Genomic DNA, 22555 nt, shown 5'->3' on the forward strand with positions numbered 1-22555 from the left:
GTTGATCCTCACTCTCTTCAGGGTTTATACTACTCAACTCCTGGTGCTACCAAAGACATTTTATATTTAGTAGCCAAATAATATCCTCACCTATGTGAAAGAAAGAAGGGAGAAAAAGAATCATTATTATTTGAGGCTGCGCTATAGTCTTAATTTATAAAACATGTTTTTACGCAGGATTTGCCAGAACAGTGGGTAAATGAAATATAACTGTTCTTCATTTTCTTGTTTGAACTTCAGTCCATATGGGAACATATGTATTTCTTACTAAGGGGCAAAGCTTAAATGCTGATATTGCTACTGTAATCTCTGGGAAGAGTAAATATGACAGCTCACCATCTGGCAAACAGTCTAAACATTGGTCTTTTTATGTAAGTGCAGTTTTGGGAGTTGCCTTCCTCCTGGGATGTTTTTAATCATCTAGTAGATCACCTGCCTAGTTCCATTAATTAAAACCTCTTCTGTCAAATATGTTTTAGCTCCATGCAAGCAATTTACAGCTCTCTGAAAAAGAGACTTGATGCTTGTTGGGATCCAGTAGGTGATTTCTTTGATCCCTATGAGGAAGTTCCACTGTGTTAACTTGCATCATTCTGCAAGGGTTCTGTGTGAAGGAATAGTATAGCCTTGCAAGGAAATCATGCTGGTTTATAGTCAGTTAACATTATGAATAAAGAGGTAAAAAAGTTATTCCCAGCAAGCATCTGATTTATCTCTTTGCATGAGTCTGTAATGTGGACTTTGACCCACAGGCACTGACAGGAACCCAGCTCTGATACATTTTGGTGCAGACTTCATTATCCATGCAGATAAAATCTCAGCAAGGGACTTGAGCTATGTGCAGGTGCATGAATTTGAAGCTTCAATGCCTCCTATGTGGGATGGAGCCAGCAGACCCAAGCCTGGTGTCCAATGGATCCAGGCTTATTTACAATCTTGAATGCAATTCTTCAAGAACAAATCTGGGGAAAATGTGGAAGGGGATGCAAAAAGTTTGTGTGGAGTTTGGGAGGAAGAGGCTGGATGTGTGTCATTGCACAGAGGAAGACTGCTGTGCATGAAAGAGGAAGGGCTGTTGTACAGATTTTCCTAAATTAGCTCCTAAATTACATGTGTTCTGACACAGAATTCCTTGGTTACATAATTGCATACTAAATTATGTGATAATCAGGTGGAAGCAATGTCTTAAGGTGTGAAACCACACACCACAGACGCTATGACTTCAGTCTGAATGTTGTCACGCAGCCAGTGGGCAGCATTGCTGCATGTGCACTCTGGGATCGTTATTTATGAAGCCGCACAGTTTACATAGTTTGGTTTTTTGTTTGTTTGGTTTTTTAAATTGGTTCTCATTGTGTCATAAAATGGAAAAGAATTTCTTCAAATCTTAAGTTTAATTATTAGGTGCTGTGACATTTATTTTTTAATCAAATTCTGCTACTCTTTTTTTCAAATATTAAGTCTGCATTTTTATGTTCAGAGCAGTCAAGTGACTCAGCACTGAGGTTCCAAGAATAACCAAATTATTTTTAAAATATGAAAAAAAGAAATAGTAGATGAGGTGATTTTTTTGTGCATAATTCCTAAATCTATTTATTATCCTGGCAAAAACTGTAATACTATTGCTGTAATTTGTGTAATTTGTTTGTTTCGTTTCATGTAACCTTGTTAGATTTGTTTATAAAGAATCTAATCCACTTGAAAAAGATTTACATTACTTTATCAGTCTGTGGCTAAATATAAAAATGAAGAGAAGCAGGCTTACTGAAAATGCACAGGTTCAGAATGAGCAAAGCACATTACATTATTTCTGATTTAAACCATGCTAAGAGTGATATTGTTTTCATGCATTTAATTACAGAGGCTTTCTAATATCCTACTGCACTGTCCATCATAATATTTTCTGTTGAACAGGAAATAAACAGTGAAATTATCTGAGCAAAAAAAAACCAACAAACTTTGACAAATTGATTTAATTAAAACTTAAATGTTTTTTGCCACAGAAAATCATACCGAATCATATGTTTGTTTTTTCCTTGGAGAGGGAAAGAGCTATTAGTAATTCTAAACAGGTCTTATATGAAAGAAATGAAAAATTTAATTTGCTCAAGGTTTTGCAGAGAACTCTGCCTTTGTGTGAAAGAAAAGGTAATGTGAAGTCATAAAAGTGTGTTTTATGGGTATTAGAAGTAATTTTTCATGTTAGGAAGAGGTTAGTCCTGTTCCTGGAGAAATATTTTCTTGCATATGCTCCTGAATTTAGGAAAACTCTCTTAATATGTTTCTAAGTATGAAAGTAAAATTACCTTTGGACTTCAGTCATAGGTTCTTAAACTATGATGATTTTTTTTTAATGTGTGAAGGTGGGAGGGAGTAGAGAGGGAGTTGTCAATGTGTTTTAGTGACTATAGAGAAGATGTTGTACGAGCACAACCTTTAAAAATTACTAAAACAGGCATAATATCAAGGCATTTATTCTCACAAATCTCATTTCTTAATTTTACAGTTTTATTTCATGCAATGATAAGTTTATGTCTTCAACTGGTTCTAATATGCAAAATTGTAGAAGAAATATTGCAAGGAAGCAAAATATATTTGATATTTTAGTGTTATTGAATACTAATTGACTGTAGTGTCAGTTTTACTCTCATTAAAACTATTGGCTAATCATTTTCTACACCTCAGCTTTCTTTTTTTCTTTTGCATTACTTCAAGTTCTTGAACTTATAGAAGATGAAATAGTTCTGTATTAATTCTGTCTGCAGCTGTAATCTGTGCTAACTCCCTGCATGATCTGAATGGCCAATTAAAGTGGTATCTGGAAGCTGTGACTGTGTTTAACTGCCACACATTTTATTCAATCTGCAGGGCAATGACGTTCGGATAATCCTTGGCCAGTTTGATGAGGAAATGGCTGTGAAAGTTTTCTGCTGTGTAAGTAAATATATTTAATTGCATATCAGACTAAAGAATGTGCTGCATTTGAATAAAAAGTGACTTGAGCATAAATATTTCTTCATGGAGTTCAGCTCTGTGAAGTTTTATATCCTAAAGAGAACTTACACATGCTCAGTTCCATTTCTCTTTCAATAAAATACTTTGTACTTGACTTCAGTGGAAATTAGACATAGGCTGCATGGTTAGCTTCTTCTTATTATTACTTTCCTGTAGTGGAATAAAATGCCAAATCAACTTGAGTATTGCTTTTCTCATCAGATACAGAAAAATACTTGCATATTGAGCAAGAGAGAGAACTCTCTAGAGAGAGAACTGAAACATCTCAGTCATGTCCAAGAGCTGTCCAATGTCTGTGTGTATGAGTTTTGCATGTTTTGATTTTAAAGAATAAGAAATTCATGCCAGTTACTCTTCATCCTAACTCAGCAACACTAATAATTTCTGCTACTGAAAATGTTGCTAATTGTACAGTTGTCGCTCACATCTGACTGCTGCACATTTTACATATATTACATGAAAGCAGATATTAGTTGGTAGAAAATAAAATTTTTTAAACCAATAACAGTAACCAAACAGTAAGACTAGCAAACATAAAATTCCCTATCCTCACCATTTGTTTGTGTGAATGTGCTGCAAACTTATCCACTGTTATTTCCATTAAAAAAATGTAGCAGGATTAAAATGTGGTTCTCTATTTTACCAGCCTGAAAAAAATCACAAAGAGAAAGATGTTAGTGGCCTAAGTGTGGAATTCTTAGTCAAAATAGTTAGGTTAATCCAAGAACGCAGCAAATATAATGGACAAACAATAATGATAACATCTAAATTACCAAGGATCTTTTTTTAATGTTGACCTAATGAGACAGTTACTTATCCTTGGAAAGAAAAGAAAGGCAGAAGTTCAAAATATGAGTGGTACATGTGCCTCAGCTGCATTTTGGCTCTTACTCAGCAGCTGTCCCAGTTGGTGACAAAATTTGGAAAGGAGATTGTAGAGTATATTTGGAAGGAACAAAATCTGTTTTTATCCAAAAGGAAATTGAAAGTATTATTTTATTTTTCATTCTTCTCGTCTCTGATAGGTCTTTGTGTATAGATCTTTTTGTACTGCCATTTAAATTGGATTGACAGAGATAATCTCCTATTTTTCTCATTCCTGGAAGAAAGAATGGTACTTCTACAGCCCAGATGCTCCTCAGATCTCTTGGGATTGGGCTGCATTTTCCCAGCAGAGGGGTCCTGGTCAGAATTATCTTCCAATCCAACATTAGCTAGAGATTGGCCTCATTTCTAGTTGCCCTTTTTTTGTAGTTGCATTTCTCTAGAATTCTCTTCCAAATCCGTGTCCATGTGAGGCCACTGAAGAAATTCTAGAATTTCTTGGAGGGGCAGGCTGTCCTTTAGTCTGCATTGCTGTTGTCTGAAGGGTTCCAGGGAGAAGATGTCTCTATCACAGGGATGCTGACCGCAGGTTTCTGCAGCTACAGTTTGGTGTGAAGGTGGGAAATGTGCATAACTCTGAGTGGTTTAAAGCATGATGGCTGCTTCTAAAGCACATTAGTGTCAAAAATAATAAGATGGATTTTTCTGGAGCCCAGGGAAATCTGAAAGATCATATATTTAGGCTTTTTTAAATGTATTTATTTGTGAGCTTCAGCAGGAGGCTGAATGCAGGAGAGGGCAGTTCAAAGTAGGTCATTTATATATTAATGAACTACAATATGTCAGAAAGCTTGTTATTACTCATAAAATACATTGTTGACTCATGCACTCCTACAGATAGATATGTCTAAGAGCACAATAATTTAGATATGTCAAGTTTTTTTAACTCCTCTTTTCCAGGTGTGTCTTCAGACAGGTTTCACTTGTGATTCCCTGTTATATTCTGCAAGGTTACTGACATCAGTCAGAAAAAGGCTTTGAGTTTGTTAAAGGAAGATGCTTTTTCACTAGTGCAAGGCCTTTTTTTATTTTATTTTTTTATTTCTGATTGTGGTTATATCCTAAATATTATTTGGTAATGACTTATGTAGGTGGTCAAACCTCTAAAGTCTGCCTCACTTTTCTGCCTGGATTCAACAGTCACATGCTGTGAGGTTCCCTCAGGACATCCATTGAAGTTTATATAAGATCATAGAACCATTTAGGTTGTAAAAGACCTTTAAGATCATCTAGTCCAGCCTTTAACCCAGCACTTCCAAGTCCAGTACTAAGCCATGTCCCTGAGTGCCTCATCTGCACATCTTTTGAGTGCTTCCTATGATCGTGACTCAACCTATTCCCGGTCCCTGATAATCCTTCCAGTGAAGAAGTCTTTCCTAATATCCAGTCTAAAACACCTGTATTGCAACTTCACATCATTGTCTCTTTTCCTATTCTTTGTATTTGGAAGAAGAGACCAACACCCACACCCAAAAAAAAAAAAAAAAAAAAAAAAAAAAAAGGACTAAAAGATAGTATAATTCAGTAGCAAACTATAAAAACAGGACAGGACTGGTTCAAGCCAAAGTGGATGTTGGCAGGTACTTCCTACAAGGATTTAAATAAGCTTAGCTGTTCATTTATCACCAGTGTCAAAAAACAGTGAGCAACTTTAGTTCTATGGGAAATCTTAACTTTATAATTCATTTTCACCTCAGTGGGATGAATGTAATGTTTTCTTGGAAGAGAAATTAGGGTCTTTTGGTCAAAGCAATACTTCAACAATCAACAAATTGCCAATGATTGTCTACTATACATAAGAAATATCTCTTACATTAATCTCTTTGTTGTAAATAAGCATTTATTTATGGATTTAAACAAGAATGAAATGTTTTGAAAGAAAAGAAATTCAGTTTCACAAGGGCAAAAGTTGCCCATGACAGTTTCCTGGCTGCTTGACAGCAGCTCGAGGCTTTGCATCCTACATAGGGCATGGGAGGAAGATTAAGGAAAATGTATGACTACTTTATGCTGTTCTGGAGTTTGTGCAAACCTTCAGTTTGCTCTTGTCTGCCAAAAAATCTTCCCCTTAAAAATCGAAACTTGCAAGTATTGGTCTATGTGCAATCAAATAGTTCAGGAAAGATCCACGTATTTCAACTACTTGTATCCTTTAAGCATCAAAATAATCTCCATTTAGCAGAATCAACAGGGAGAAAATGGTGTCAGAAAAGTGTTTTTATTTGTTTTATTTATTTTGCAATAAGTCTTCTGGGACCCAAACACTGAAATGTCTGAATACTATCAGCTGTGCTGTCACTAGAAAAATGACTGTATGGTCATGGTGCTCAGCCTTAGAGGCGCTGATTTTCTTCCTACTTTTGCCTTCCCCAGACTACCCTTCAAGCCCTGTCATTCCACCATATCTCCAAGGAAGAGCTGACAGCTCTTAAAGTATTTGTTTTGTGTTTTGTTAAACCAGATTGTTGCAGAAATGTGAAAGTGTAACCAGTCTTTCAGGCAATTTCCAAGATGAAATTTCTGGCTATTTTGAAACTTTCAATTTTCAGCCCGTTTCCCAGGGCATTCACAGATTATGCAGGAAACAGTACAAGTGCTTATGCAAACAGAAAATTTCCAGCAGCTCTAATTTCGGAATGGTTCGCAGCCAATACTTTCTGGCAACACACAAAATGATACTTTAATCTCTGTAGAGCAGGGGAAGCTACGTAAGATTGTCCTCTAAAAGCACTATTCTGTGTCAGTTTGCGTCCTCATGATCTGAAAACTGTCAGATAAAAAACACTGAGTCACTGAAAGGTCTTGAATGACCTAACTGTATAATGAAAACTCTCTTAGAGGGAAGTACTGCAGCATGGAATTGCTATTTCCTTGCCGGTGGCCCTGGAATAAAGTGTCTCCAGAGCTGTGCAGGAGTGGAGGGTGGGTAGGAGGACACAGCAGATATGCTTCTGGAAGGGCCGAATTAACAAGCAAGAGAAACACAAACTGCTCATGTGGATTGTGGAATAAGTAATATATGAGATGCAAGACAGGTTTCAGACAGGACTTTCAAGCAGCATTGTATACAAAGGCATAAAATTTGATTTTGGCTGAACAAAAGCTTCTGCAACCAGGGGCCAAATAAATCTGCTTTGTGCACAATACTGTTATGAACTGAGCTGGCACCATTATAATAGACTTCACAGATTTAAAGCCCATTTTTAATTTGGGTATTAACATATTTAGGAGGCTGTCCTATTTCATATATTCTGCTATTGATATTTTCTTCTCTGATAGGCTTTGTGTATGATCTTTGGGATACTTTTCAAAACAGTTATTTCAGAATGACTAATATGTCCTGTTTGCGTTCTTATAATTTCCTCCTTCTGTAATATTTTCTGTGAAAATGCAGAAGTTTTCCTCATAAGAGCTCTAAGCTTGCACCATGTACTTCTAAAAATTACAGTTTTTATCTTAGGCCTTCTATCTCAAGTATTGCTTATATTAGGAGCCAAAGAAGCATGAAACCTGAAATTTTGAAATGGAGTCTGACTGAAATGCCAAAAGAAAAATATCTAGTTGCAAGACAGTGAGAGAAACATCTGAGATAAAATTTGCTAATTTTGGCCTAGAACACTCTTCCCAATCAAAGAGAATATCTGAGAATAGATCAGCTTTTAGGTACAACAGCATATGTGCTTGACTAAGAAATTTTTCAGTTTCCTTTAATATATATATATATATATATGCTAAGTATTGAAACGAGATAACTGTAATCTCAGTATCTTGGATTACAGTGGGCTGTATTCCAATAATATAGAATTTCATATGAAGAAAATTCTTGCCAAAAAAAAAAAGAAATCATTAAGATTTTGCTTTATCAGTTCACTGTTCACTCATGCTTCTCAGAAGGAACTCCTAACTTAATGTTACTGTGGTCTGCTTTTTAGCAGCCACCTAATTCACATTTGCCACTTGTGATTCAATGGTGCCTATTTAAGGGTGATAATACCTTAGTTTAAATGTGGTAGCATTTGTAGCATGGTAGCATGGTGGTTCTATCACTTATGTAATAGTTGTGTTATGAAGAACTTTCTTTGGAAAGCTGTGCCTTCTGTTTGTGTTCCTCTTTAACTCCCTCTGTTCTAGAATACAGTTTCATTTTTCTGATTTTTAAGAAATGATCCACTGAAAGAAAAACAGGGTTTAGTAAATTCTCATGTCCGGAATTCTAAAGTCTGGAGTCTTCAAAAAAAGTTTTCATTATTAGTAAGTAATTATTCTAAGCTTTTCAAAATACTTGTGTACCCAAATTACAACATCATTTCATTAACAATGAAAAAAAAGTTAACAAAAAGCAATTGGTTTTATGTTCAATACTATGCTTTTATGTTCAAAATTAGAATGTTCATTATCTTTTCTGTTTTTCATATTTGCAGGCTTATGATGAAGAAATGTATGGCAGCAAATATCAGTGGATTATTCCAGGGTGGTACGAAAATCTTTGGTGGGAATCCTGGATTAATTCCACACAGTGTCTCAGCAAAAATCTTCTTGCAGCCATGGAAGGTTATATTGGAGTGGATTTTGAGCCTCTCAGCTCAAAAACGAATAAGACTATATCAGGAAGGGTTAGTATTTTTCTTCCATCTATTTTATTATATCATCATTTCTCTCACTGCTGGGTTGGCACAGTGAAGCACCAAGGAGGGAGGTGAAGCTGAAGGGTTCTTCTACCCAGTGACCTGGCAGTCATCACAGATAGTTTTACCACTTGAAAAAGTTTGCAATTTTAAAATATTTGAAAATCAAATCTAATTCTCTACAGGGTAAGAAAGCAGTGAAGTCCCTTGCTTCGTATCTGCCCTCTTCCCCCGGTATGAACATTATAGTTAAATGTACATTATAGTTTGAATTACAGTCTTTAGTATCATGTGCTGTGTCACTTCAAGTTAAATAGCTGAGCACAGAAACAGAAAACTCTCATATTTAAACCTGTTCTGCAAACAGACAATTTGAATGATGACTTGTGCCTCTCAGAACTAGGGGGCAGAAGGTGAGACTTGTTTTAAATATATGTGGTGTTTCAATAAAATATAAAATTTTATCACTGAACACATCCATACAAACTATGACCAATGAATAAATAGAAGCACGTTTATTTTGCTGCTTTTCATAGTTTTTTTTTTTTCTTTTCCAATCTCCCTTTCATGCCTTGCTGAGTGAGCATGAAAGACAACTTTACTGAAGGGCAACTTCATCTGATAGCACACCATCCAGATCGTAGTTAACTTGTAAAATATAGACAAATTGCCACTCCAAATTTCATATTGAGTAAAGGGCTGGTGTTATCCTGTAAAGTGTAACCAGATCACTAATTTGCAGGGATACAGACTTATTCTCTGCTCTAGTGTTATGGCTCACCAGTGTACAGTTTTGGCTGAACTGGAGCCTTTTTGTACAAAAGTAAAATAAACCAAGTTGTCATTTATACAGTGAGGCAGTACAACTGCTTTCAGACTCTCTGTCTCCTAGTTCTGCATTCTCACCAGAAGTTTTTAAATCAGGCAATACTTGTTCCTTGAATTTTATTTTCTTTCATAATTTTATTTTGGGGACATTTTCTGTATTAGTTATGCATGTCTCTAAATTAGAGTGTGCAGTTTGAGATGTTGGTTTAGATTCCCCTCTGTAAAATGTTAAGTATTGAGGTAAAATTGTATTTCATCTCCTATGCAGACTCCACAGCAGTATGAAAAGGAATACAATGCTAAACGTGGTGATGGACAATCCAGCAAATTTCATGGTTATGCCTATGACGGAATATGGGTGATTGCCAGGACCCTACAGCGGGCAATGAATTATCTGAATTCCACCAACAAGCACCAAAAAATTGAAGATTTTAACTACACAAATCACAAACTCGGCAAAATTTTTCTGAACGCTATGAATGAAACCAGGTTCTTTGGAGTAACGGTAAGTCCTCATCAGATAATTGTGGGATTCAGGAGGCTTGTGATTTTGTGTCAGTAGTTGAAACAAGTATTAAATATTAAATAAGCTTGAAAAAGAAACACAGTTGTATATTTCTTCTATCTTTAGAGCTTCCAGTTCCACTTTATATTAAAAATTAATGTTGTTGCCCTGACAGTGTTGCTCATTACCTGTCTTCAGTTGCCAAGGGATGACACTGTACAATTCCTCAGTTATCAGATTTTTTAGCATGAATGTCATCTAAATTAACAAATCAGAATGGTCTCAAGGGAACCACGAGTTTTGCAAGCTGCAGTGACCTTTTAAGCGAATGTTTTAGCAGTTAAGGAGAAACTGGGATGTGATCTGAAAATACATGTTTCTCTCCATCATTTAGGTTTGGTAATAGGTTATGGTCCACTGTCTCTAACTTCAGTGCTGAAAATCTATATTCTCGCAGCATGCTTCAGTTATGATTTAAATTTGTTTATAATTTGTATTTTTTCACAGTTAAGTACAAAGCATGCTCATATTGACTTAAGAACTGGTCATATACAGTAGTATCCTCATTCTGATTTCAGTTGTACAATTGCAAACTCATAGTTTTTTGTTGTTTTTTTTTAAAATTTGTTTACATTTCTTCAGCTTTTTAGCAGAGTAAAACAGGAGATTTTTTTTGTGGTCTTAAAAATTCTTACTTGCTTAATTGTATCTGAGGCAGCATCAGTTGGAAGTTAGTGGTGCATATGTGTTCAGGAGTTTGCAGAGCTCACCAAGAGAGATGAGCAGACTCCATTTCTGGGAAAATGGTCTCTGGAGTTTCCAATAGCTGCAACAAGGAACCTACTGGAATATGCTTTGTTGAGCAGTGTGCTTGGTCTGCAATATGGCTAGATAAGGAAAACAGTGCTTGAAGAAAAGTGTATTTCAGTGATGCACAGAGGGGCATCTACTTGCAGCCAGAGCATGGAGAAGGCTGGAGGGAGATAGTTAGGTTCTGTCCCCATGTTAGAATAAACTGTCTTGGATATCAATTAACATCTAAACATGTTGAAGTAGCAGAACTAAGGTTGTCATATATGTCAGAAACTGGTTCAAGGAGGAAATGCCTGCACAAATACATCAACAAGGTGTAAAGGCTCACCTTTTGGTGTCCTTGTTAATTGCTGAAAAAGGTTTCTGTGATGTGGTACAATTGAAACAAATTCAGAATTTCTAAGTAAAAACCAATCATTTGGCAAGACAATACTTGTATCTAGTTCCTTGCACAATATGAATTTTGCTTTATTTTTACACTGACTTTGACTGAAAGGTTCAGTAAAAGTATTTATTGTTCCATTGTATTGAATTGAATCCATACTGTATTCCACAGTAGGACTGGATCTTTGATGAAGCTCTCAGAGTAGCAGCTATGAACCAGAGTGTGCAGGGACTCAGTTGTATCTGTCCTGTGTTATTCAATGTACAGTATCTATCAATAGGCTTGACATTGAATATTGCTGTGTAGTTCCTTTTTGTTTTGTTTTGTTTTCCTTATCCGTTTTGCCTTCTGCTTAGTTTTGCAGCCAGTTATGGTGAAATTGATAGATTTCATTAGCATTGCTTAATTACTCTTCACTGCTTCCTCTCCATCAAAAAAAAAAAAAATCCAAAAAAACCAACAAAATCAAACCCAAAAAATCTAAGATTGAAAGAAAGCTCTTTTTTAATAGTTTCAGAGCCACCAGCAAAATCTCACAAGCAACCCTTTAGGGAGGGAATGAATCAAAGCTTCAACAGCCACATTCAGCCATGTTGACTTACTTTATTGTCTCAGGCATAATGGTTTTCAAAGACATTACTGCATGATTATTCACTGTATTTAGTACCTGTCTGAGGTGCTGGGTAAAATATTTCTCTTTATCATTGGTCAGTCAAATCATAATGACAATGCACAGCCCAAATCTGGTAATTGCGGGGATCATGCTTCCCATACCTGTAATTCACAAAAACATTTTATTGAAAGAGATATGGAGAAAAGAAAGTCTATAGCAACTACACTCTCTTTAGGGCATAATTACAACACAGAATGCTCAAGCTTTTCTAGGCAGCATGGAGAAAGAGTTTTAGAGGAATATTAATTATTTTGCATTGTATTGTTCAGAAAGTTGGAGCAGATTGATTCCTACCAGAAATACTTTTAAACTTTTTATTCTTCAGTCTAATAAATTGTTGTCATTTGTGACCTAATTTAAAAATTTCACTGGAATATGAGTTTTAAGTCCTGGAGTGCTAAATCTAACTTATTTTTTTCCCAGAATATGTATTTTAATATCATTTTTTTTACAGATTATTTTTAAAAACTTATTCTGAACAGTACATTCCTTTATTCAAGAGTATTTTTGCCAAGTATAAAGTGAGTTTTGAAAAAAAAAGAAGAAATAAAAGAGAGGATTAATCTTATCAATATTCAAAAACTCATCCGATAATAAACTATGTTGTTATTTATTAGGTAAGAGAAGATAGACAAGAAGCCGTAGACAAGAATCTAAAACTGGAAAATATATTAAGTAGAGGCATCTTTCTCTATGCTTTCTGTGAATATGATATCAGAAGCACTGTCATGGCATAAATAATAAATCCCTTTACCCAGTTTTCATTTTCTTTGAAATTATTTATAGAAAACAACACCATTGAGTGAAGAGGGGATTGTGGAATTTTTTAAACAATTTTTAAAAGACTTTGGATGAAACGTGATAGTTCCTGATTATACAGAATATCATTCTTTCAACTTTCTCTTCTTTTTATTTTTTTAATTTTTTTTAAATTTTCTAGGAGACAGCATCTAGAAAACAGATAAGGCTATTGCCCAGAGACTTGACATGACAAATCCTAGTTTTATGCCTCAGAAACTCAGTACAAAATGTTATTTATTCTAATTTGGCTGTCAGAAATCTATTGGAAGGGAAATTATGATATTCCTTAAATATTCCTGAGGGTTCTGCTCTCTTTCTGGATTTTTTTTTTTTTTTTACTTACCAAATTGATTCCTTCTGTTATTTTGCCTTCGTACTTTTCAGACTTATAGGACTTATAATCAAGTTGAGTGACATATAGATTACTTGTGTATTCTGAATACAGAACAAGAAAATACAAATTTGGTGGTTTGTCAGACAAGAGTAATGCAGCTATCTGCCACACTTTCTAAGAGACAAACTGGATACTGTTTTACATGTAGAAAACGATTTTGTGATGAGAAATGCAAAACAAAGGACCTGCAGGGATCTCCATATAGTTTTGTTTATCTGAATGTCCTTATTCTGAAGTCAGATTCATTGGTTTTGGCCATTTTCCAGTTGAGTAAGGCATTTCATGGTTAGAATGGCCCCTCTGCAATGACCAGCTTTCAGGGCAGGACTGCTTTGGATTTGGGACTACCTTGGCTTTCATGGTGTGCATTTTTCTAATTTCCTTAGTTATCAGAGAACTTGATGAGTTGTAAACGAGAAAGTTGCTGAAATGAAAAAATAAAGGATTTTGAACATTTTTCCCACTTTCCTTAATCCAGATAGAGACATTTGTATAAACTGAATGCAACACTACTCTTGTGATTTATTAAGTGCCAGGTCCTGTTTCCTTGCTAAATACATTCCTCTTCTCAAAAAGTACACATTCTTTCTGATAACTTAAGAGTCAGAAAATGGAAGACAAGAAAATAAGGGTTTACACAGTTTTTTTTGACACAGTTTAAATGTCTGAGGCATTCCCTGATGTAGCTGGTAGAGGAACTGGAAGTAATTTAGGTTTGCAGAATCTACTGAGGTCTCTGTTGAACTGTGACTGCTTTGAATCAGTACAGAGTGATGAAGTGATGGGAAAAAAAAAATGTCTGGGAGATGTGTATATCTGCATTTCAATTCTATAGCATTTTACAGTATTCTTCCTATAACATGTTCATTTGTATGTGTGAATGCTGAGGAAAATTTTCCACAGACTCAGAATTATTCTCCTAGAGCAAGACTGTTTGTCTAAGGGATAATTAAAAAAAAAAGAGAAGAAAAGTCAGTTTATTTTGTGCAATGCTACCATAATATAGCTTGCTGGCTTAACAATTAGTGAAGAATTAGTGCTGTCTTCTCAGGATACCAAGTCATATTTAGTGTATAGCAAATCAAAATCCATCCAGAGACTATATGGATTTTTTTTTAGTCATTTTTTTTCTCTTCTTTTTTTCTCTTTGTAGAAACCATGGATGACTACACAGCAACTTACAATTACAGCAATATTTATATTTGTTAGCAAATAAAATGTTGGTTATATTTGGAAAGATGTCATAGAATGGTTTAGGTTGGAAGGGACCTTAAAGGCCACCTAGTTCCAGCTCCACTCAGAGCTCCATCCAACCTCTTCTTGAACACTTTCAAGGACGGGGCATCCACGATTTCTTTGGGCAACCTCTTCCAGTTCTTCACAGTAAAGAATTTCTTCCTAATATCTAATTTAAATCTTTCCCTCTTTCAGTTGGAATCCATTTAGTCTTATCCCATCACTACATCTCCTTGTAAATTGTCACTCTGCAGTTTTCTTGTCTGTTCCCTTTAGGCACTGGAAGGTTGCCATATTAAATACCAGATTTGTTCTCAGGATATTAGTTGGTTTCATGGGGGAGCCAAGTAGTGGGGAAAATATAGTTCATGTCAGACATAATTTTTAATTCCTTTTTTATTCAAAACATGACACTATTTTTAAAAAATGTTTTCCTGTAATTTTCTATTTGCTTCACCTTTGTCACTGATGTGAAGTCAGGAATGTTACCATTCTCACTGATTTATGCCTGAACTGTTGCAGCGGGGTATTCTGCTTCTTGCATTTATTGCTATTATCTGTTATTATAAATCAAGTTTCAAAATTGCTAATTTATTTCTCATCCTTATGACCTTCTATTATTTCTGTGTAATGGAAAAAGAATTGCAGTGGAGGAGTGAGAAAATTAAATACAGTGTTGTCTTTTCCTTTTATGTCAGCCAGAGACTAGCACAGTAGGATAAAATTCCATCACAGTAGCTGCTGCACAATTGAAACCACAGCCATGAAATAGCTTTCAAGTCTGTCCCTGCAACCTGCAGTTGAATGGATCTAGTCATATTTCATAACTGGAAAAATGCTTATTTATATGAAGCTTGCTTTGTATTTTGATGCTGATTATTTCTGAAGATTTATCTTAGCAGCTTGCCTCCAATTTCCAGGCTTCAGTAGCCACTGTGCTGAACAGGAATCTCAGAAATACAGGAGGTGTTAGCAATGGAATAGGAACAGGGAGAAAGTATTTCTTTCATGTCACCCTGGAAAAATAACATACCCAAGATGGTTAAATTAAAAAATATGTCAGTTTCGGCAGAGAATCAGGTAAAATTAGAATGGACTTCAGCAGGATGAACTTTTGCTTAATATGGGAGTCCAGCAAATATTTCTGTTAGTAGCATTGATTAGTGCAGTTAATTTTGCATGAAGGGTTCTGAATTAAGCCTCAAGAGCTATTTATACCTGAAGTTAAATTTTCTGTGTTGGCATGGCTGAGGTAGGGTGAATACTAAAAGTATTGGGGGGAGGACATAAATTTAAATCAAAAAATTTCTTGTTAATATAGAATAGAGCTTTAAAAGAACATTTAATTTTATAAAAGGGGCAGGAGGTAGAGGTTTAGTGTGCAGTGGAATACTTAACACTAAAAAGACATCTGTTACTGAGAAATGCTTTTGAATGTTCAATCAAATTTGACTTAATTTTGAGCATTTGAAAATTTCTTGTTGGACATTAACCATAATTGGGTGATTTGAGGGAGTACAACAAGCTAGCAAAACACATAGTCAGGAAAATCTATAAATGTATGCACATACACACACATGCTCACATCTCCACTGACTCTTGGCAAATCTTGGGGTTTTTTCTACACCTGATCCTGTGAGAGTGAACTGCTGCGAATTTAATGCCTTGCTTTGCCTTTTTATTTTTCAGAACTTGATTCCTGCTAGGGCATTTCTTGTGTAGCACAAAAAAATACTTGGGATCTAGCTGTGTGGAAGACCCCCTACAGAGCTTCTGGGTTTTCTTGAACCTTGAATCTCTGTTTACCTGAGATAAATATGGTGACTCTCTTACTACATTACTCCCTCCTGACTTCCAGTAAATTATCCAACTCCCATGTGCAAGCAAGAGCAGTACAGTGAGTGGGATGGTGAACTAATTTGCTCTCCATGTGGCCAGTTCATTTAGGAGACTCCTCAAAATAGAGAGCTGCTAAACTAAGCCACCAGCAAGTTTGCATAAGGTCATAAACAATGTTTGCTCATTAGGAAAATTCATTGCAAATGTTTTCATCTGCCAACAGTGTAAAACTGCACACAAAAGGAAATAGTAACTTTTAGAAACGAGATCTGAAATTAACTGTGACATTTCAAAGATTAGCCCTCCAGCTAATCAGCAGTTGACGATTTAATAGTTATAGTAGGTGTCAAATAAAAAAGGCTTTAGTCTGAAGTTGTAGAACACTTACTGCAGCATCTGTCATTTTAATAGCTGGATATTTTATGAAAATAAATGAACAACATACATTTATAGAAAAGCTAGTGAAACATTTTCTGGCTGATATCTCTTAGCTTCCTCTGCTCTGTATTTAACTTTGTTTCTATCTAGACAGTGTTTAACATAATGCTTAATATGCCTTAGAAGCTGCTTTGTTGCTGCTTTCTGTACCAAGAGTGGAAGTCCCTACGAATAATCAAGAAACAAAGCTCAAGGGAAGGTGACTGTGCTGTCTAAGTGGTGGCACAGGTTTGCACTTCACAGGGTAATTCTCTTCAAACTTCTACAGAAAAGCAAGTGCACTTCAGTACTACCACAGCCTTGGGGTTTTTTCTGAACCATGCTTTGTTTTTTAGCTGCATGTTTCTAGTCAACCTTTGGTTTATATTTTGGGATTGTTTTTTTCCTTTTGTTTTGTTTTTCTTGTTTGTATTTCTTGAATTTGAAGGATGAAAAGACTAAAGAAAAAAGTTAAATTTATGAAAGCTCTGTCCTGTTCCAGATCAGTAGTTAAGCTGGGAGAGGGTATTGATGGTTTTTAAGCAACTTTTCAAGACAGTTTTTGCCTTGCCAGTTGGGTTTGTCTGAAATTTTTACAGAAAGGTCTTTCAAAGTAGCAAGATACTGAAAGTGTGGGGAGTGTGTAGGTGTTGGACAGGCAACATGGAACTACAGGCCCTGGTGTCTGAATATGCAGGACATTGTTTTTTCTGATGATTAGATGGTCTTTTGTCTTCTGCTTAGTCAGAAATACCACTAGGCAGATTCCTTTTCCACCTCTTCACCATCTATCAGAAAAAGAAAGAAAAATGTTATGTACCTTCTGTCACTGCATTAAAGCCCCGTGCCCCACTTCAACAAGTGGTTGGGTTCTTTTTTTTTCATGTGAGATAGGAAGTGTTGTGTGCCTACTGAAAAAGGGTGATAGGATAATATTCTACAGACACTTACAGAGAAATGTCCTGCTTGCAACATGTGTACCATTGAAATACCATCCCCTGAAATGACAGAAAACCTGGAGTAGCTCCATCCATCTGTACTGCAGCTTCAAACCATGTCAATATCTTGTGATCAGTGGCAGATGACACATCAGTGTGGATCTCTGGTGATGATCCCATAGCAACTAGAAAATATCAACACTCCATCATATACAAGTCCATATAAACAGTTGAGGGTTTGAAATATATGCTGTAAGAACTGCTTTGACAGAATATCTCCAACAATACTTATCTGAAACAGAAATATGGTGAAAGGCACGTGGAGTTGACAATGTTGCAAATTTCTAAATTTCTGTTTGGAATGTCTGTTTCTGCCACTGGCAGGTGCAACCCCCCTAGGAAGGATTAAAACATTGCTGTAAGAAGAGGTGCAGAAGGAAAGCGGAGAAGAGAAAATCTGAGGTGCTTTAGCTGCACTGGGACCTGTTGCAGTTCTTGGTAGCTGTTGTAGCACACAGTGTGTCAGTCAGTACAGCAGCCCAGCAAACAACTGTCTTGAGAGCTATGATTACATAGTGCAGGCTAAAATTATTTCAAGCTCCTTTCAAGTAATGTTGCCTGTAAAGGACTCCTCCTTCCCCAAGAGAGAAATAACTTGAGTGCAGAGGGAACAGATGAAGTATCAGCAGGGTCTGTGATCTGGGTGGAGAGGCACTGGAGAGGAATTATATCCATAGCTATGTCCCTAACCTGCACACATATTTTTTTTAAGAACAACGATTCTGGACAGGAAGAGTGCAGGAGAATGTGTATTTAGGAGAATATAATGGGGAGGAAAAATATTTCCTGGAAGACCCTTTTCTAATCTGCGTCACTATAGTTCTGAGTTTCCAGTCTCCAATGTCTCTTGTTCTCATTTATTTATTAGTGCTTAGAGTTTAATGAACATCCTCTTACCTAACTGTGCATTCCCTGAAATTGATTTTACTGTCTTTGTTGAGGAGCAGATCAGTAACAGATTATGTCAGTTCCACAGAAGTATGTCCAGATAAGCCAGGTGTGCATTGGCCATTTGATCAGTAGATGGACCATATAAATATTTACAAGATGGAGCTTGATGGTCTTGAAGAGCCAACAAGGCTCTGTTATGATTACTTGGCAGATGGTATGCAACTCATACAGGTGCAGGCTGGTACAGGCACAAATGAACCATACTTCCAGGTGTGTATTTGCAGATGATGCCATAAAGCTTAGGCAAAAAAAAAAAAAAAAAAAAAAAAAGAAAATCTGTGGACTGTGGGTATTCCAGAGCATCAGTGTTTTTCAGTGGTGTAGTTATTCCTGCATTTGGTGTCCCTAGGAGAAGGAAAAAACATGTATGGCAGACTTAGGGATGCTGCTGTTTCTGTCTGATATGTCTCCATTTGAAATTACAAGCAAAGACATTTTACATGTATATTTCAAAGACCTCAGCTGCCCAGTGGTTTGGGGATGAAAACCACCAAACAGAGCCTTGAAGTGCAGCATATTTTCTCATTGGGCACAGTGGTCAGAACAGCAAGATAAGGTATCCTGCATCAGCCTCTGTCTGTAAATGTTTTCCTCAGAGCTACATCTGATTTATACCCCTTCCCTCCTAGAAGAGAGCACTAGAGACTAAGCACTGGTTTAGCTTAATATTTGGGATGTGAATGCTCTTCTGTCATGATTCTAGAGTTAAAACACAGTATTGTTTTGGAGTTAACATATTTTAGAAATAGTATAAACTGAATTCTTGAGTGCTTGAGGGAATTGCAGTTCTTGTTTCATTTTCCACAAGAACAGATGTTAGCCCTGCTGCCTTGGGATTGTTCCAGCTCTGGTAATTCTGTTCTGTGTACCTAAAACTCTCACTGAGGTTTCAGATGGATGAGGAAGTTATTATTTACTAGCTTTTCACCAGGACTCTTCTGGGACAATAAATGCCATAAAGATGCAAAATTTTAGTATTACTGTTCTCCCTTCTATAAGACTTTAATTTTATTATTATTTCACTGCACAGGAAAAATATAGTAAGATTTTACTGGTTTGATCCTGTTCTTGTTTCAATCAGGGACAAATCTCCTTTCAGTTCATTGTGAACAGGAGGCAATCCTTACCCAGCAAAATGCTCTAATAAACAAGTTGCAAATATAACTCAAAACCTTATTCTAAAATCCTTTTTGCCCACAGAAAATTAAGGAGAAACTTCTTTTGAGATGCTGTCTGGAATTAGTGGAGATATTTTAAGAGTGCTGATCAGGTGTATTGCTGTGAGTTAGTAATGAATGATTAGGCTCAAGAGCTTGTTCAAGCACGTTTGGAGAATGTGTTGAGGGTACTATATGGAATTACATGACTCAGATGTCAAATAACTGCTAGTGATTAAAATAATGGGGTGGAGTATAGCAATTTAAAAATAATGTCTAGTGGTGACTATAAGAGCCCACGACTTTAAGTGCAGATCATGTAAATCAAAGAAATGCTGAATATTTTGGTGATCAGTTGTGCTCATTGTACATATTCTTTTGGCTCAACAATGTAATTCTTTACAGAGTGTCAGATGCCTGGGAAAATGAAACATGGAAAAAAGATAAATGAGAAACCTCGTAGCACACAAATAATATTCTGTGGGCTGAAGCAATAGAAAGAATATTCATAAACTAGTTTCTTGAAATCTCAAGAATATATTTTCTACTGTTTTTTGAAGAGTTGTCATCATACTACTCTAAAATCTTCTCAACATCTGTGTTTCTTGAGCATTTAAAGAATAAGTAAAGCTCATAAATGATAAATGCATTTCTAAATGTGCTTAGATCTGAAAGCAGGTTCATTTAGTAAATAAATTCTGAAGTATAACATTAGTTCTAACCTGCTTATAATTATCCTTTACAACACTGTTTTGGATACTCCAAGAAAATAAATAAAATATATGCGTTTTCTATGACTGTTTTTGCACTACTTTTACAAATATATGTTGATTTAGGTTAATTGTACTTCTCTCCATTGTTGAATAGTTGCTTGGCAAGCTTTAATTTATTTTCTGTTTCCATCTAGGTTACCCCATCACTGGGCAGTTTTAAAAAGCTTTTAAAATGAGCCTTTTTTGGTCTTCAGTGAAAGTGACCCACTTGATGTTACAAGAATTAGAATTAAACGTGATAGAAATTTTTGTGTGCACCTAAAAGCAAAATTTTCCCCTTGGGGAATATTTTGCAACGTGACATTTTTACTTTATGGTCGGTAAAAAATCCTTAACTTTTAAAAGTGTATTTATTTTAATTCTCTGTTCACACTGCACTACTTCTGAGTTTTTACCTTCACCAATTAACGTATTCTCCATTGTTGTTAATCTTTACAACAGCTCTAGGCAAAAATAGTCCTTAACTTGAATGTAGATTTCTGCTGAGTGTGAATCCACCTGCAGCAGTATTAAGAGTGGTGTTATTGCTGACTTAGCCTGGAAATGCTCTGAGGTTGTCAGGTCTGATGTTCAGTGGATTATATTTTCATACATCGCTGCTCGTCTTTTCTGGCAGTCATGGTTTCTATGATGAACTAGTTTTCTTCCTTAGAGAGGTGCTCCAGTTGCAAATAGGATTCTTGGAGCCTGGAAGCATTTTAGTGAAACACAAGAAAATTAAAGTATTGTAATGGCATTTATTGCACATAAATGTACAGTACTTTTTCAAATAGTTTTCCTGTATTTTTTGAGTCAGCTTTTAGAACTTCTGTATTTGCTACCTTCTGCTCTTCTCTCCACCATCTTCTCAGGTTGTTTTCTCCACTGCTGTGGCTGAGGATGAATTTGGCAATTTTTAGCTTCTACTAGAGCCATGTAGAGATACTTATATTTTAGAATTTCATAAAACAAAACAGATCTTGCACTTCAGTACAGTATATGGCATGGTTGGATTCCCACCCTGGAGTCCTTCACATAGATATGGTGATGAAGCAGGAAGTGCAGCAGGCCCTTGATGAAGCCCCTTCAGTACAGGACAACACGCTCTTCTTGGGCTGCATCCCAGCTTCAGTCCTGCCATGACAAAACAAGTCCAGACCAAAGGCAGCACTTGGAAAACTAAAGTAGGCTGTCTTTTTGTTTTTAATATTTTTTTTCCCCAACCACCTCATTTGAATAATTTGTATGTATTTCTATTTTACACATTTTAGAAAAAATAATCCTAGGATTCTGATTTCTGCATTACCCACTTTATATCTGGTCCATAGTGACAGCTGAGGTTGCTGGCATATGAATCCAAAGCACTGGACAGGAATCAGACTCTTCTTTTATGAACAGTTTTAATCAAGCCTGGGACCTGTTGTGCTTCACCTGTTGATTCTTTCTGGTGACAGTAATTTTTCCAGTTTTTCAATTTTCATTTGCCTTAAATGCACCAAAACTTATAAACATGCCTCCTACTAATCACTGTCAGAAATCAGATTATTCTTTTAGAACATGGTCTATAAAGAAGTTCACACATCACTCTGCTATTGTTACTTTTAAGAGCATCTATATTTTTATATATCAGCCTCCAACATCTAGCCAAAGCTTCATTAAATCTTATTGTCTCTCCTGAAAAATCTTTCTGCCCTTCATCCAAGAACTTCTCTAACTGCTTTGACATTAAATCCTGAGTATGTGGCTAAGACAAGCAGAGCTGTACCCAGCTCTCTCACTTCTGTGTCATCAAACCTTTTTGGCTGAATGACCCCCTTCTTCTGGAGCATAATCTGCAGAGTTTCTGTGTGATGCGACTTATTTAGTATCATTGGGTGTTATAATTTTATATATTATATATATGTGTATAATATATAATTATATATATTATTAGATGAAAAACAACCAACTCTAACCAAAACAAGATCATTTGAATACAAAAAGTGAACTTACCATCAAACAGCATCATAGATAGTGTAAATAAAGCTGTTCAGGGCTGATGTTTCATCTTCACTGCAGAGTACACTCTACATGCTTCTTGGTGACATGGAAAATTCTGAGCGTGACTGTAATACTGAAAAACCCAAGAACTTTCAAGAGTAACTCAACAAAAATCAAGAGATTATAGAGTATTATTTGAGGGAGGAGTGGTTTCAGAATAGAGTATTTAAAAATCAGTATGGTTTTCCATCTATGATAGATTGACATAGGGGGTTTTGTCTGCAGAAATTAGCTATAGAAG

At 35.9% G+C, this 22555-nt stretch overlaps 1 protein-coding gene across 1 annotated transcript in view; it reads left to right on the top strand.

Moving 5' to 3' along the window:
- Positions 1-22555, top strand: part of GABBR2 (gamma-aminobutyric acid type B receptor subunit 2) — a 466358-nt gene that overhangs the window by 218313 nt on the left and 225490 nt on the right. Inside the window, exons 5-7 of the mRNA XM_058831970.1 lie at positions 2869-2934; positions 8322-8513; positions 9622-9858. Coding sequence (XP_058687953.1) covers positions 2869-2934; positions 8322-8513; positions 9622-9858 — 495 coding nt within the window. The remainder of the gene's footprint in view (positions 1-2868; positions 2935-8321; positions 8514-9621; positions 9859-22555) is intronic.

This window comes from Poecile atricapillus, chromosome 2 (assembly GCF_030490865.1).
Source record: "Poecile atricapillus isolate bPoeAtr1 chromosome 2, bPoeAtr1.hap1, whole genome shotgun sequence".
Taxonomy (NCBI): Eukaryota; Metazoa; Chordata; class Aves; order Passeriformes; family Paridae; genus Poecile; species Poecile atricapillus.